General features: G+C 35.0%; 1 protein-coding gene across 1 annotated transcript; it reads left to right on the forward strand.

The window, feature by feature from the left end:
• The first annotated feature begins 544 nt into the window (after positions 1-544).
• LOC128235619 (hemicentin-1-like) lies at positions 545-17,025 on the forward strand. The gene is made up of 14 exons (XM_052950425.1): positions 545-557; positions 1,295-1,645; positions 4,542-4,874; positions 7,868-8,167; positions 8,335-8,613; positions 9,406-9,693; positions 10,376-10,693; positions 10,825-11,124; positions 11,240-11,386; positions 11,676-11,697; positions 12,092-12,180; positions 12,538-12,553; positions 12,905-12,984; positions 15,367-17,025. The coding sequence occupies exons 1-14, from the start codon at positions 545-547 to the stop codon at positions 15,420-15,422; spliced, it is 2,592 nt and encodes an 863-aa protein (XP_052806385.1). The 3' UTR covers positions 15,423-17,025.
• The last annotated feature ends 383 nt before the right edge of the window (positions 17,026-17,408 follow it).

Here is a 17,408-nt window from a genome sequence, read left to right on the forward strand (position 1 = left end):
CCATTTGACTAGATATTGTGAGTCCCTGGCCCTAATTCAAACCAGTGTGATTTACAGTACTCTAGAATAGGTACCACGAACCCCCAACAATATATTGAATAAGTGTTATCAGCGAATAAATCAGACGACGACTACACATTCAGATTGACTTATGAGTTATTGCTTGGTGTCTCCTTCCCTTCCTCACACTCCCATGTCAAACTAACGGTATCATAAAACTATGTTCCGAAACGTTGTAAAGCAGCAATGTTTCTGAGTTTGTTAGGTGAACGTATTTACCACACTGTCGGTAATAATAGGATGTGAAATCATACACATTTTTAAACACTTTTACTAGTTTATAAACCATAACATGAATTTATTGCTGCATTTTTTATTTATTAAAATCTAAAGTGTTATTAGTCATTATCCTTATCACAACCTTCTCCATCGCAAAGATCAGAAGTCGAAGGCAAATTTTATTTTGTAATACTATGTATTGTGTATTTATGGATTGTATTTTTAATTGACTAAAAATGATCAACCACAGGGAATGTATTGCACCATGCATGTTTACGGTGAGTTGGAAATAGTAACCGCAGTGGCGATTTGGTGTATGTGCGTCCGTTCGCGAAAGCGTGCGTCAGGTTTTGACATGTCCTGGCTGTTTCTTCGCTATGCATTGAGGGATTTTAAGACACCTTGGTACAAGTGTTCACCATAAGCAGACGGTATTTTGTGCGTACAAGACCCATGTATATCTGCAGAAATAACAACGCTAAACACTTTCTATCGATTAGTAAAGTCATGTGATACATATTGCGAACAAATACGTCCTGCAAAAATATATATCTAATTTTTCTGACAAACCTTATGCCCTTAAAATGTTATGCACACAAACTTGGGCATATGAAACTCTTATTTCCGTTCGGTGGTCTGTGTCCGGGCTGTAACTTTGTCATGCAGGGAGGAGCTTAAAATAACTTTGGAAATGTGTTCCATACTTACCAACACCAACTTCTCCAACTTAAATGTGAGGGTAACACCTGCAGGTCATTATGTTATATGCATAAACAGTTTTGTTGGTCATAGCCGGCATATACTATGCTGAAATAAACATTTAACTTTACATTAAGTCATCCTTCAAACTGAAGGCCACGATCCATGCATACATTTTATCACCTATTACAGTACCTTTATTTAAAATTTCTTCAGGATTCTTACAGACAGTTATTTTAAACAAACATTCATTTGCTTTCATTTAATGGTCGATGAGCAAACAATCATTAAGTAACGTTGTTTTACTATTCCACAGTGTTCTGCCTAACATTGACGGGGAACGGGACGTCTGGAGGTTTCACAGTCCAAGAGAACGCATACCTTAAACTGACGTGTTCAACGTCTACCGAAGTCCAGTACGTAACATATTATAAAAGACATTTGGAAACATCTCCTCGTACAATAACCGCAGTGGGCTACGCATCATCAGGCTGTGGCACAGACCCAACACCGCCGTCCTACCTCAGCTGCTCATGTGTCAGTAGGAGGGAATACGTATGTGTCATCGGAACCGTCACCAGAGTCATGAACGGGGAAGTTTGGTTTTGTCTACCTCCAGGAGGAGATCTTAATGACAAGAGTAGGGATAAGACAATATTCGTAACAAGTATGTAATATCGACGTACAAAGTGTGTATTATAGTTGTAAAAAAGTATGTATTATATTCAAAACAAGTATACTTTATCGTCGTTACAGTTATGTAATAATAATATCTGTCATGTGTTTCCGTTCCGGATAGAAAAATCCGACCCGAGGGCACCTGCGTTGTCAGGTAACGAGGCTTGCCGAGTTACCGGCAACGCAGCGTGCCCGAGGGTCGGATTTTTCTATCCGGAACGGACACACATGATAGATATTTTTTCTAGCATACTTTAAATAACATTGTTTTGTGAAGAAAATACATAAATAGCGCAATTTTGTTCATTTCACCAAAAAGCGCGTGCGATGAGGTTTACTGACGTCATGACGCGCATTAATTTGTATTTACTCCATACGTCAATAAGTTCCTACGATATCACGTCTTTTAAGGGTTATTTTGTTTTGTTTTGAAGATATATTTTTGTCAAATTAATGTTTATGAAACTTATCTATTGAAATCGCAAAGTAATGGTTACATAAAGTGCATTATAAAATAAATAAAATGTATTACGTCACAGCGCGTGACTCATCTGGCATGGGGGGGGGTGCCAGATGGAATTTTCCAGCACGGCTAAATTCACCGGAAATGCCTATCTGGTGTGCTAGAATATGAAGTAAGGCGCTAACTTAACGGGCTTTAAGCATTGTTGCCGGAAATGTTATACTCGTTCCACTTTACTAATTACAAAGCGAGATATACCAGGAATGCAAAGGACACGTTTGTCCTATGTTAATGTAATTTGGAAGTCTTTCACCCATTTTATATAGCAAGCAGTTTTGTTTGCATCAGTTGGCAGTATATTGAATACCTTCACAAACATGCACATTATTATTCTATGTAGTATATATGTATATGATACACAAACTAAAGAGCTACAGTATTCTCTTGTTAAACGAAAATAAAAAAATAGAGATACACACCATTTTATACTGCATTATATAATGAAGTTTATATATCAAATTCGATACCATTTTGATTAAAGATTTAGGTAATTCATTTATTTCAATTAAAATATATACTATGCATGTCCTATGTATGCCTATGAATAAGAAGAAAATGTAATTACGATATATTAACATCGACCAACTAGTTTTACAAATTATACCTTATTATCTCTAAGAACAGTTGTAATTTCAACACAATAACTGCTCATTTTTTTAACAGACCACAGACCGTCAGTATAATCAAGGCATTGCCGCATTCATTAGACGCAGTGCTTTGATATATGAATGTGTTTTGAGCTCTGTAAAACGAATGCAATAGCAATACAAGTCATACTGATAATACTCTTTGTTCTATAGTACATGATATTACACGTCAGACGTGCAAAGAAATTGGTCAAAGTCTGTATTTACGGCGTTAAGGAATTCAAAAGATCTATAAAGATGATACCCTCCCCGCACCCCCCTCCTCACCCCTTCACGAGGCTTTAGCCATTTTCCATGCACTTCGCACGCGTTTTTAGTGCTTCTGCCATTTACAGTTCTCTTGTTCAAACTAGGTCATTCAATATTGCTCATTTGTTGTGTAAGGCATTTCTGTAGTTTTTCAATGCTTATCACACAGTTGTCAACTTGCCCCTTTATGTAGCCCTAATCCATCAGTGCTTTAACACTTTGATTTAAAGATGAAGTCGTCCGCAACACGATCTGAACATTTGATAAACTTAAATATCGGTCATATCATTTAAGCAACCAAATGTGTTCAATTAATCGAATTGTTTAAAATTATAACCTCATTACACAATTTACACTTGAACAATAAATATTTCGACGAGGTATAATTTGCAAACACTTTTTCCGGTGGATTCACAATTGACTTTTCCTAGAGAAATTAATTTTGCTTTGTGAGTGATATATTCATTTAATATGTGTATAACTAGTACATTTAAATCGGAAGAAAAGAAAAGAACATTCAATTTTAATTTATGGCAAACATTGCCGATAAAAAATAAACAAGAACAACCATTGTTTATGTGCACAACCTGCATCGGCTTGGAGAACTACTTGACCTCGAACTGAGAATCTCTGAGATGAGTTATGTGGCATGTTGAGCATGCTCAAAATTCAATATAGTCATAACAAAAGCGGCATAGCCGCGATAAGCGTTGTATAAAATAAATGGGTGACTTGTTAGTAAAAGCTTTCATAATGCTTCTTGTGTAGAAACAGCCGTGCTGAATGTACCCTAGATGTTCTGACCCGGAAATTCACAAATTAAGTAGAAAGACAATAACAAATAAATGTGTTAGTATTGAAAATGATATGTTTGAGACGATATCATTTACTTTTCTTGTGTATCTAGTGTGAACGATGCCGTTTCGTGTTTGTCAAATAATTATGAATATAATTAATACTGTCCGTGGCCGAACAAGCTTTAACATTAATTTGTAAACACTCCAAAGATCGCACTCTAACCGTCGTTGTCTGCACCAACGCCACTGATGTATAGGTGTTAAATGGCTTGTCTATGTGGTTTGTTTAGTATTTATTTAAAATATTATCTTGATTTGTATAATAACTCTAAAGAAGCTGATTTAACTTGCTATTACTACAATTTAATGGTAGCGCTTGTTGCCAGAAACCAAGTTCAGACACAACCATTTTCGCCGATAGAAGAACAAATAATACGTTTGTCGTTGATTGCATTTACCCTAACCCTTTAGATTGTTGATGTTTCGCTTCTATCTTTTAACTTGTTTTACGGCAATACTTAAAATGTATACAGAATACCAATCACATTCATTCCCTTTCAGACGTTGATACTATGCATTTAACAACTGTATTGCAAATACAAATATTTAAACAAATATAAACATGCTGATTATTGTATTCCATAATAACGGGCACTTGTTTATTCACAGTCGGCATTACATCGGTGTCTATAATATTCCCGGCGGTCAGCACCTTCTCTGTCATAGAAAACACCACCCGGCAGTTCCGGTGTGAGACATCTGCCGGGAACCCACAGGCCATCATGGAGTGGTACAAGGATAATGGTACACCGAACAGAGCGGATGACACGGAAATTACTACCGGGAAAGAGACATACACAAGAGCAAGTGGTACTCTGATTGTGACTCTTGGTAAACTGACGTTGACTGTACAGGGAAACGATCAGGAAGTGGGCGTGTACTGCAGGGCAAACAACGGCGGGGTTTGGCTGTATTCCTTCAGTGTGATTTTAGATGTTCAATGTAAGTATCTATTGTTGTACGTGAAGAAACTTCGTTGTTTCTTTCGCATAACAGACAGGACATAAATTGCAAGGCCAATAACGGCTGTGATTGACTTTAAACATTTTAGTCGTCTTAGATGTTCGTTGTACGTATATTTTGTAGTACTTGGAGTCACTTTTGCATTATAGTAAGATATACTACAAGTATTGCAGGGAAAACAACGGAGGGGATTGGCTTTTTTTTTCAATTCGTTAAAGATGTATTAGAATGTACTCGAACAAATACAGGGCGTGTATTAGTGCAAAGGAACGGAGGTGCCTGGCTTTATTCATTATTGTTTTTCTTAAATGTTCTGTGCATGTATGTATTGTTGTACATTTGTACTTGAAGTCACACTGATTGTTAATAGGCGTAACAGACAGGTTGTGTATTGCAGGGCTAACATCGCCAAAATATAAGTTATTTTGATTCAGGTAGGAGTTACTTTCCGGAAGTATTTGCATACACTTTTAATAAAACTATCCCTTTTAGATAAGTTTTTCTAAATAATTAAAAAAGCTGAGAACTTACTGATGTACAGTAATTCTATGAAAAAATATCTCATACATGTTTGTAAAACAAGTAAATATTTGTTGTTGACTTAACAATTCCAAAACGTTACATGATTGAATGACTGGTCTTAGAAATATTGTTTCTTTGGCAGGCTGACAACAACATATAAGCAATAACTTATGCTTAGCTAATGAACAGGAAAATTTCAAGTCTACATAATATGTATCTAAACATGTGTCTACATAAATTGTTTATATTTTAATTACATTTTGAGGTTGTGTATGTTTTGTGTTGATCAATAATATAATAAGTGAAATTTATGTGATTAGTACTACACGTTTACAATTGTTGTTCATGGACAAGTTTTTTTATCTTTTGCTATTATTAGGATGCACACATGTCAACTGATCTTACTAAATGCTTTGTAAACATAACTCCTACGCTTTTCTTAATAGGTATTCTTTATCAGACGTAATCAATTGGATATATTTTTGCATGTTCGGTGTGCGTCTAAAATTGGTAATATTTTCTTTTAATATTCGTGTATTGACCACATTCAAGAGCGAAGTGATATTGATGTTACATTTCTTCTCATCAACGGGTATTGGATTGGGTTTCGCCCATCTTCCATTCTTTGATCAAGTCAATGTGCAGAAACACTCAACCTTGATAAACTAAATCGATTTTTAATACTGCGTGAGATAAGTAAAGTTGGAGTTTAAAACATGCCATATTGATATATAATGCTTTACTTGAGGCTTCTTTCTCTACCAGATACTTCAACATTATATGCAAGTCTTGGATAGAATTATCATTTAGTTTCTGCTTAACATAAGCCAGAAATAATTTATCATATTTTATCCGTTCCTATCATAAACACAAATGAACTTTACGTTTACCGTTATAACAAACATCAACTTTATAAGGGTACGCTTCACAGTCATGCAATAAAAAAGGATATATTTTCTTATTAAACTGATTATCACATGTACGTAATAACTTAACCCAACACGTTACAATGTTATATAAACTGTATTTCTCTGCCTCATTTTAAAGATGAGCCCTCCACTCCGAAAGTATCCTACAAGGGTTCCGAGGTTACCACTGCACGGGTAATATCCGGACGTTCCATGACGCCTATATGCAGCAGCATGGGGAACCCGAGCCCTACTTACACATAGACATACCCTGATGGAGGCTCACAAAGTGGCCCAACACTCACACTGGCCAGCGTGCAGCCAACACACGCCGGAACAGTTACGTGTACTGCTAGGAACACGTTGTCACCTACTGGAGAGACAGCGGTTGTGAAAAGTCAACAAACAACCATTGACCTTCAGGTTCTGTGTAAGTGAGATCAATTAAATAAAAAGATTTAATTATCCATTAAGCAATTATCCATTCTTAATGATGAAGAGCTTTCCGGAAACAGCAATATTACAGCAAATGTAGCTGTACTATCTCTGTTGAACCAATTTAAAATACCTATTCAAATCTAAATCAAAAGGGGATGCAACTCGGTAATGCTTTTATTCCTCTCAATTAGACAATATTGTTCTGTTATACGAATAAAATATAACTCAATTGAGTAATAAGATATATTTGCATTTGATTTATGAATGGTTTTAATTATCCGAATAATTTGGTTTAATTGATTGACTGTTTACGATTCAGTCATGACTAACTATAATTATGCGAATAATACAGATAATTATTTCCTGGTACTCACTGTACATGGCGTAAGGTTAATTAAGTTGCAAGGCAAAATGCATGCTGTAAACAGCAGACATTTCATTTTTCATCTTCATTATCATTATTTATCATGAGTTGTTACATATATCATACACAGTTGACTTTCTTAAGTACAAGCTTGTTTTGATTTAATAAAAACGAATATAAAGTATGTATAAAATATGCTCAGAGTAAATATTTTGTTATTTGGCTACATTGACACTCAAACAATTCGACCCACAAGTGTCTCCTCGAGGAGTAAGCATGACATGTCCTCAATTAAGTGACTAATGTCAATGTTTGATTATTATTATTATGATATGCAATATATCTGGGTTATTTCTATCAGGAAAAAATACAACATTACAGTGTGTACCATTTCCGTTCATCCTTTCCGGATCATATCTATAAATTTTATTGTGATTTTCATGTAGCTTCTTGACGTACACGAGTTAGTGTCCTCGCTTGCTGCTGTACTAGACGACGACACAGACCTAACTATCAGCTTCAGCAGTTCCACCAACACACCCCAGATCACTCAATATAATTTAAAAAAATGACCTTTCATTATTCCCGAAGTTCTTCTGCTTACCCCAAAATGCACAATATGCGGTACAACTATCTCGACCACTGCTATTCAAGTCAAATCCGAGCCGTATCAATTCATCCGACCAATCCCATAACACAAGAATACATAACAATATACTCGTTATTTCATTCTTCTGCAGATCCCCCGCGTAAACCCAAGTGTTCCATCAGTGGAACGTTTATCTCGAACACTGCTATACTTGTGGAGGGCTCAGACCGCATTATCAGCTGCACTAGTTCCGCCAACCCGCCCCTGGTCACGTACACGTGGTCAACTCCGGATCGTGGACAAGTGCCCGGAGCCAATATGTCCCTCACAAATGTTAAGCACCCAGCTGACCTCGGCCAGTACACCATTACGGCCACAAACACAATGGACCCAACAGGAGGAAACACGGAAACGGGAACAAGCAACACAACGTTTTCGGTAGATGTTCAGTGTAAGTTGTTTTAATAGATATGCTACCTTTTAAATAGAAATAAATATGCTAGAATAATCAATAAAGACTGATATAACAAAGGAATATAGTTTTAAATTCTGTCAAATATATTTCAACGATCTCAAATATTATCAATTGCGTACAAAGCGGCATTTTTACTCCTATAGTTGGACCTAAAGTGCAACTTCCTCAGACTTATGACATTTTGGAGGGCATTGCCGTAAACTATTCATGTTCTTTCATCCCTGGGAACCCTTCTCAGACATCCTTTGTCTGGACAAGGTCAATTGACAGCATGCAATGGAACAGCCAGTTTTTCAGTATTAGCTTTGTGCAGAAATCAGACGACGGCATGTACACATGCACTGCGACAAACCAGCTGACGCCCACTGGATCTCCGGGCCAGACTGGAAATCATAGCGGAACCATGCACCTTAATGTTCAGTGTATGTTTATTATTATACAATAACTAACGTATAGGATATGGAAATACTGTCTACGAACCATCAACTCATTATTAAAATAGACGTAAGCCCAGGTCATTAATGATTTTGCGGTTCATATGAACAGCAATTGGACAGCTTATAAGTTTATTACCTTTTTATTTCATGATAATATTAGATTTGGCGAATGGTTTGGGAAAAAAGTCCTTGTAATCTCTTGTTTTGGTAGTTGCAGCATCATATCACCAAACGTTCTATTACCAAAGAAACCAATGTTTAATGAAAAACAAAACAAACAACATGTATGTTGTAAGTCCCATTGAATTAACAAAGTGGATGAGTGGTATCATGGTTTTGTTCGATAAACATGTTTGCATAAATGGTGAAATGCAATTTTAGATAAAAAATCATAAATATTATTCAGGCAATATGCAGACTCACATTAAATTCCTGGGACAAGTCAATATATATATATATATATATATATATATATATATATATATATATATATATATATATATATATATATATATTATTTTAATCTTTTTATTTAGGTTTTACACATTCAATCACTAGTCAAATGTAATGTGAAAGTATGATTTCAAATATAATCATTTGCTAAAAGACATTACATATATGTAGGTATTTATTAGTATTATTTTATATATATACAAATCTTAGAGTTGTTAATCACATTTTAGGAATAAGCTTTGTGAAGAGAAAAAGTACACTATATAATTGCATACACTATTTTGCTATAAAATACTTACTTACACTGTGTCAATATTTTTCTAGATAAATCAAGAATAACAGAGTTTCGTGTGACTGGAAACAGACACGAAGCACACGTAACAGAAACAGAGAAAAACATTACGACGTTTACTTGCATGGTAGATAGCAATCCTCCATCAACCATTAATATTAAAAAGGACGGTGATCTGAGGAGATCCGTTAATCATGCAACACAGCTGGAGTACAACATTGCAAATCTGTCGTGCACGGATGCTGGGGTTTACACTTGTGATGCCAGCAACCAGTTTAATGACAAAACTTCAGCAATGGATTTACATATGTATGTTACATGTAAGTTTACAAATGCGTTTTCATTATCAGCATTTCATGCTAATATATCTTCTTACCTTGCATTTTTAACAGACATTTTGTCGATTTCCTATCAATGTGTGTATACCACGTGATAAATTACGTCGTATACTTCGTCATTTTGCTTAAAATAAAGACTTTAATAAAAGATAACTTTTCTTTCACTACGGCATTTTAAATAAACCAAAGGGCAGTCTATGCTGCTTAAAGAGCCCCGCCTTCGTGTTATTACAGATGTTTGATAAAGTGATTAGTTTCATCAAACACTTTGACAAACCTGTTTCCAAAATAATGTTTTGACAGTGCTCCGAAAGGTTTGTCATAGGGGTTCTAAGAAACTTTACTCTCAATCAAACCCTGGTAAAAGACCGAAGGTGGGGCTCCGTAAGCAGCGCATACTGCGCTATGTTTAATTTAAAAATGGTGAAAAAATAGTGAAGTTATCATTGTTTAAAGTCTTTATCCGAAATATTGCCATCCGACGTAGCATTTATGACGCAATTTATCACGAGGTATACACACACTGTTTATAAAGATTCATTCACAAAACATAATTATTCAGTCATTTCTTTAAAGTTATTCCTTATGTATTTGATTCTGTGTGAAATAAATGTATTCATAAGACTAGTTATATATACTCTTGAAATAAGTGGTCGTCTTGCAGGTTCACCACGGCGCCCCCCTGGCCAGAATATCAAGGTGAACTTTACAGCTCGATTACATGAGAATGTAACACTGCAGTACAGTGTGGTTGCGTACCCAGTACCAATCTCTTCACAGTTCGTCTGGAAAAGATGTTTAAGGAGAAATATGTGTATACAATTGACAAATATCACCGCAAAGTTTGAAATTTCAACAATGGACTTGTCGAGTAACTTGACCATTGTAGATACTGATATTGATGATTTCGGCGCGTACAGTCTTTCAGTTAAAAATGGCATTGGCGAGGAACTAGTCGAGGATTTGTTTCTCCAATCAGTCGGTACCAGTATAATGCAAACATTTACAGTAAATCTATTAAGATATTTTGTGCTATTGAGATTTTTTTTAACATTACTCTCTTGTGTTCATACACAGTTTTTAAATTTTATATTAACATTATATACGTTTCAGGTCCACCTGATACTGCAACCTGTTTCATGGTGATTTCGAATACAGTCACGAGTTCAAGCGCTGTTTTATCATGGATTCCTGGGCCTCACAATGGCTATCCACAAACGTTCCACATATCATATCGAGTATTAGATAATTTGGGGGATTGGCTGGATGTTAGTGTTCAACATAACGGAAAAACTGAGATGAACGTAACCCTTCATAGTCTAGAACCAGGGAGATCGTATTTTGTCAAATTCTATGCTCTGAATATAGCAGGTGAATCTGCGAAAAAAACACTTACATTCAGCACATTAACAGGTATATCATTTGGTATTTTGAGCGTCTTTCTAGCGCCTTAAAGGAATTGATATGACAATAAAAACTACCATATTTAACGTATCTAATTTGAGATATTGTTGTAAACATCTTACAGATATCGACCATGCTAAACCACAAATCGCTGCAATTGCTGGTGGTGTTACAGCTGGGGTTATAACGATGATAGTCATTGTCGTCGGCTTCTGTGTTCTTCGAAAAAAATATTCGGTATCATGTGCGTTCAAGGTCACTCGCAAAGAAGGTAGGATGTTTTGTTCTCTTCGCTTTGTATTAAATCAATTTTCTGTTCTAAATCATGTACCATATCATGTCTTGGTACAACATAACATTTGTGGAAATTACGCCCCAAGTTGAACTTGCGATTGCTTATACTGAACAAACTTAATATTTCACAATCCCCTTATGTACAATTATTCCAATTTTGCTTAGTGTTGCAAAGTCATTCGTTCGGGATTTTAATTAGTACAATTATTTAATGTTTTGACAAGTCATATTTTATTAATTCGGTTACATTACTTTGTTATTTACAGGTTCACGCTCAAGACCTACCGTGTAAGTTTAAATTGGGAAGGGACATCTCAGTAATGTATTTTAGAAAGCAGTTATATAGTGACATCCATAGTTTTTAAGTTTTTTACTTTGCTGCATTTCTATGAACTATAGAAGTGTGATAATATTGATGTCTTCGACAAAAAAGTTTTATCTTGTTTTCATTTATTAATTTTACGTTGACCTAGTGACCGGGACACCTTGGAACGTATTCAACGTCAATGATATGACCACCACACTCTCATTTTGACGGTTTTTATTGTTCTTCTTGATCATATATACAAAGCAACGAAATAAAGTTATTTGGATATGTCATGTTTGGATAAGTTAATTATTTTTTTCACGTCCACATTCCATGTACTATATCTGTATGTTTGTCAACGTTAAACAATTTCAGACCCTTTGCTGAGATTCCTGGTGATAACGATACCATAACTTACGAAACTGTATCAGCAAAAAACAACACGCCTGTTTACGACGTTTTGAGTAAGTATCATATTTCATTGTTTGAAAATTTATGTATTGCTGTTGTTGTTTACAGTTAAGTACTTATTTTTAGAAATAGCTAATTTATTTCCTGTATACTATGATGTTTGATTGCATGTAATTCAACAAAACAAAATCCTCAAAATTGGCTGGTGAATACATTTGCCTTGAAATGGGCAAAACATTGAAACTCTCTCATTAACATATCACCCATAAATTAACCCGACTCATTGTTTTTATGACCGGCCTTTAAATGAACTTATTCTTGTTGATTTCTATCATAGCGCATATGTTACAATATCATGTAATATAATGCTTAAACGTAAATAAAATATGTGTCAATTATTGATCTTTCAGGTGTTGGAAATGAAGGGTAGGAAATTATCTCATTTTGAGTAATGTATAGGGATGGTATTTAACTAATATCTCGTATATGTGTCATTGTACTATATGTTATTGTATTTTTATCTACGTGTATGAATGCATTATTGCCCGTTTTTGAGTGGTAACAGATACTCGTACACTAAATATGTTGTTGTTGAAATACATCCGCATGACAGTTATTGCACCGTAAGAAAGACAACACAGAATAAATTGATTACACCAAACGCTCGTGACTGAAATAAAGCATACCTCGCGATTCACATTCAAAACATTTGGTGGAGGGTTTAGTTGGTTTTTTTTCTTTTTCTATTTATCGTTGATATGAAGCTTCTGCTTGTAGACCGGATACTCCACACGTTTACATGCCGCTAGATGAGTCCATGTCAAGTTCCGATCCAAACAAGGCGAAATCAAAGACAGGTACATCTTTTTTTAAACTCTCAACTACGGTGATTTGCTGTCTGTGATCACTTCGTGAGTGTTACCGTTATTTCGTTGTACATTGAAACAAACAATTGCATATCTTTATTAAAAGCCTAAATGGGATTAACATGTCATTTTATTGTAATGTGTCCAAAACACGCGTCTGACCAATTTACCAAGTCGAAAAACATTTACATATAAGTACAAAAAATATATAAAAATGAATATTTAGTCGGGTAAAAACCTTTCTTAAAAATGAGAGTAGGTTATTAAGTAATTTCACAAGTGATTAGAAAACATTGCTCCCTGCGTTATCTTGGTGGAGGTAAAAAGTTTCTCGGTTAACACTGAAACAAATAATTGCTCTTTTAAGACGTACACCTAAAATGGCAATTACAACTTAACGTCTTATTTTCCGCTTTCTTATTCTGCTTAATGTTGAAACATTTATACTCACTGCGGAAAAAGGTATCAAAGTACTGGAACAAGCAAAATATCACAAGCATATTTTTGTGATCTGCCGTTATCCTGGCATTTTGGACGCTTTAACTAACATTTAATACTTCCGTTTGCGGTCATTTGAAGATTTTGTTTGATTGAGAATGAGTTTACAAAGATACATGGACGTCTCCTGCCACGCGTGGTGAATCGTTTATGAAAATGGATGCAGTGTTCTCGTAAATTTTGCAAAAACTAAAATAAGTGATAAACTATGTTGAATTACATGTTCAATTCATGTCAGAGTGTGCTAAAAGTAAAACAGCATTATGACTCATAATGCATGCATAAATAAAATGTAATGGCATTAAGCAGAATATTACGTTTGACAAAGTCAACATCAGTTAAACGTTAAAAACTAAAGCTAACATTGAGTAAGGTTAATGTAAACCATTGTTTTTAGTATGTTTAGATAACTATTTATTAGGGTTTGTACATGCGTTTGGGTGAAGGTGGCTCAAATGTTTTATAATATTTAGATTATCTCTGAAGACATATGTTTACTAATAACTAAGACGGATGTTCAGGAAAACACTGTGTACAAATATCATATGCAATTTGTCTCTACTACTCACAGAATCATCTGGTACTAAAAATGTTTAACTTATTTATCATTTTTGCTGAACAAAGAGTATCAGACTAACCTTAACATATACATAGTTGTCACTGTGTTTCAAAGAAATAAGACGGGTTACCAAAATTTAATTTGTCTATATAGAGTGGACGTTTCTTTAGGACGTTGCAGGGCTGGTCAAGAGATATCAACGTGCACTAGATATTTGCAATGGGCTAACAAGTTCCATCAATTAAAAAAGCTAACTCATATTAATGCCATTTGCTTAAGTTATTAATTATGTTTGCTTTACCCACTATTTTAAGCAACAGGACATACCTCGGCTGCCAAATTAATTGTTAAGTAAAGCAAAAAAAGAGAACTGATTTGATGTGAATGTTTTCAGCCAACCAGGACGTTTGACTGAACAACTTAATAACTAACTGATGACTACATGGAATAATATGCAAGATTTGTTGGGTTAGATACTGACAAAACTCCATAAACCACAAGAAAGCATGAAATAAAAATGTAAATTAAAATGAGCCCCATGTTCTAAGACACTATAATGTCAAATATTACGTTGCTTCGATGATGCGAAAACTTGCTGTGGCTTGTTGCCTTACCATACCCTTAATATATGTTTTGCATGTTTTGGGGTGTAGCAACTAGTTTACACAAAAGTAATTGATTTAATGTGTGACTGTCCTTCGCTTTTCTTACAATATCGCGTTAGTGCGTTTCAATTCCTTTTAAGTGGTGGGTTAGCTTTCCCTCGATTCCCATACAGTTGTGCATTATCACTTTTTCTTACAATGACCCGTAAGAGGCCGTTGGTTTCCTTACACTAGCACCTATTTGCATTGGTTTCCCTGCCTTTGGCTCGCTACAGGCCTCCACGTATGGCAGTGCGTTAGTCATCCGTCGATTCCTATACAGTGGTGGTTAATTGCCCCTGTCGTCCATATAATGGCGTAAGTTGGCCTCCTTCACGAGTACAACAGATTGAAAGTGCACATTGCTACACTCACGATGGATCATTGGTAGTTTTGCTTTCCTCTCAGTGTTACTTTCCTTCGCTTGCCTCAGCTTCGTATAGTCTTTAACATTCGAACTTAACCATGCTATTGGCATGTGGATGCAATATTTACTTTTGGATTATACAAATAATGTTTCATTAATACATTGATAAGATTAAATGTTATTTATGGCATTATTGTTTGAATAACTATTGAATGAGTGAGTGAATGTATATCTTAGTACGTGTAGGCCTTTTTTATAAGATGACTCAAAACATCATATTATTTATATTTTTCTTTCATATGCAGAGGTTCCCATTTACCACAACACGATGGCGAAGAACCAAGTGCAGACAGTGCTTTAAGTGAGAAATCCGAATAACATGTATGATGAGTAGTTGTTGTCGATACTGAGTAACTCCGCAATGCTATTTGTTGATTGCTCAATATTGATATATATATTGATAAGAAAATGAGATTATGCTGCGAATTGTGTACGAAATAACTATCCATCCTAAAACAGTAAATCTATTTTATATAAAAGCAAATAATAACATACAACTGGACACTTAATTGTTAAGATCTAACGTGCATGTCTCTTAAGTTTTCTTTCAACTCATTCCCAGAAAAACATAATTATGGATGAACTTATTTGTTTACGGAGAATACTTTCGACCTGATTACTATCTCCTAATCATCGACACGCCTCTGAGTGACCAGGAGGCTTCAGATGAACTAACGCTGAAGTTTACGAAGATCATCTCTACCATTCCAAGATTAACGCTGGGACGAGTTATGCCAATACTGTTTAGATCGCAAAAGTAAAGATGATGCTGTTCTAATCAACACAACTATCTGTCGTTCAACAGAATCTACAAGTGACTTTGGAGTACTCTTCCATTAATCGTTCTAATATAACCGTGTTGTTTAAGCTTCTAGATGAACTAGTGAATTGATTTTAGTAATTTACATATGTTATGGAAGGGTGAACAATTATCAAAAACATGTCTCTTATTATAGTCTGTCTGTAGGAACAATTACCCGGCGAATACTACTCACGTGTGTGACGTGATCAATCACTTTGTATTATAAGATGTCATCAGCTTTTAATTTTAATGCTTTCTTTGTTTAATGTTTTATTGTTTGATAATGATGCTTTATTAACTAGTACGGGTTGCTCTTAATACAGTTACATGTTTTTGCCTTACATACTAATTAATATAAACCACATAAGATTACTTGTGTTTCTTGTTCGGCAAGTTATTGAAACAGGTGCGACGACTGAACTCTTCTACATGTGTTTACTAGTGTAATAGGGCAGTACCATGGCATTTGTGTGGTTTTCGTAGTAGATAGGGATTGACCCAATCACTGGTTGGTTTTGCAAAACAACAAATTGTGTTTTGTTGTGCCTTACCATTTACATGTTTACTAACTATAACACGATATAAAATTCATTGCATAAATATATGTGCATAGTCTTTTCCATTTGTCTATATTGTTTTATATATTGTATAAAGATGTTTTAATGTTGCATGTGTATTTATAATGTTTATTGAATAATATTTACACCTCAACGTCCATTCCTTAAATGAACTGCCTTTCGGCAATTGCGTTCATCAATCGATGCACGCAACATCTTCGGATATGTTCGGATCGCAATTCATCGCATAACAATATACATGCAAATTTGATCTTGTTATTGTTTGTATTGTGTCACCAGGTCTCGTAAAATATAAATCAACATTTTAGAAAGTGCTAAGTTATTATATTTTAAACGTTTTGTTACCAAAAGTGTTTTAATTTTACGTTTAAAAGTGATTTCAAGTGGTTGATCTTTTCCCGCGTTATTGTGACGTCATTTGAAAAAAATGTTTCCGGTAACAGTCGGGTCGTCCTATTTACAGAATAGGAAAGAACGGATTACTGAAAGGTAATCCGAAATGAAAAGAAGTATTTTTTTAACGTTTCGTGAATTAGATAATGAACTATTGGTGTAAATATAAGGAATGAATTGCGGGGTTGATGTCATTATCGGGGATATGAACGCAATTGGGCTGGTCAAAGTACGCGTGGAGTCCTTCGGACTCCACACACTTAGACCAGCCCAATTGCGTTCATACCCCGATAATGACATCAAGCCCGCAATTCATTCCTTAATTCAAAAAATGTAAATACGTCATCATGTAATACAAATACACGATATCTTTATTGTTCTGGAGGACTTGTATTTTGAAATAAACTATTCGTATATCAAAAGTGTACATTAGAATAACTCTATGGATCAAAGATAATATGTACGATGGCAGTTCGTAAAAGTCGTGGACAGCATCTGATAATAATATTTCGAT

Source organism: Mya arenaria, chromosome 5, assembly GCF_026914265.1.
Source record: "Mya arenaria isolate MELC-2E11 chromosome 5, ASM2691426v1".
NCBI lineage: Eukaryota > Metazoa > Mollusca > Bivalvia > Myida > Myidae > Mya > Mya arenaria.

Excerpts from the sequence above, each read along its gene's own strand:
- LOC128235619 (XM_052950425.1), top strand. Across the intron at positions 8,168-8,334 it reads GTTTTCGGTAGATGTTCAGT|TTGGACCTAAAGTGCAACTT; the intron begins GTAAGTTGTTTT and ends TTACTCCTATAG. Across the intron at positions 11,698-12,091 it reads TCACGCTCAAGACCTACCGT|ACCCTTTGCTGAGATTCCTG; the intron begins GTAAGTTTAAAT and ends AAACAATTTCAG.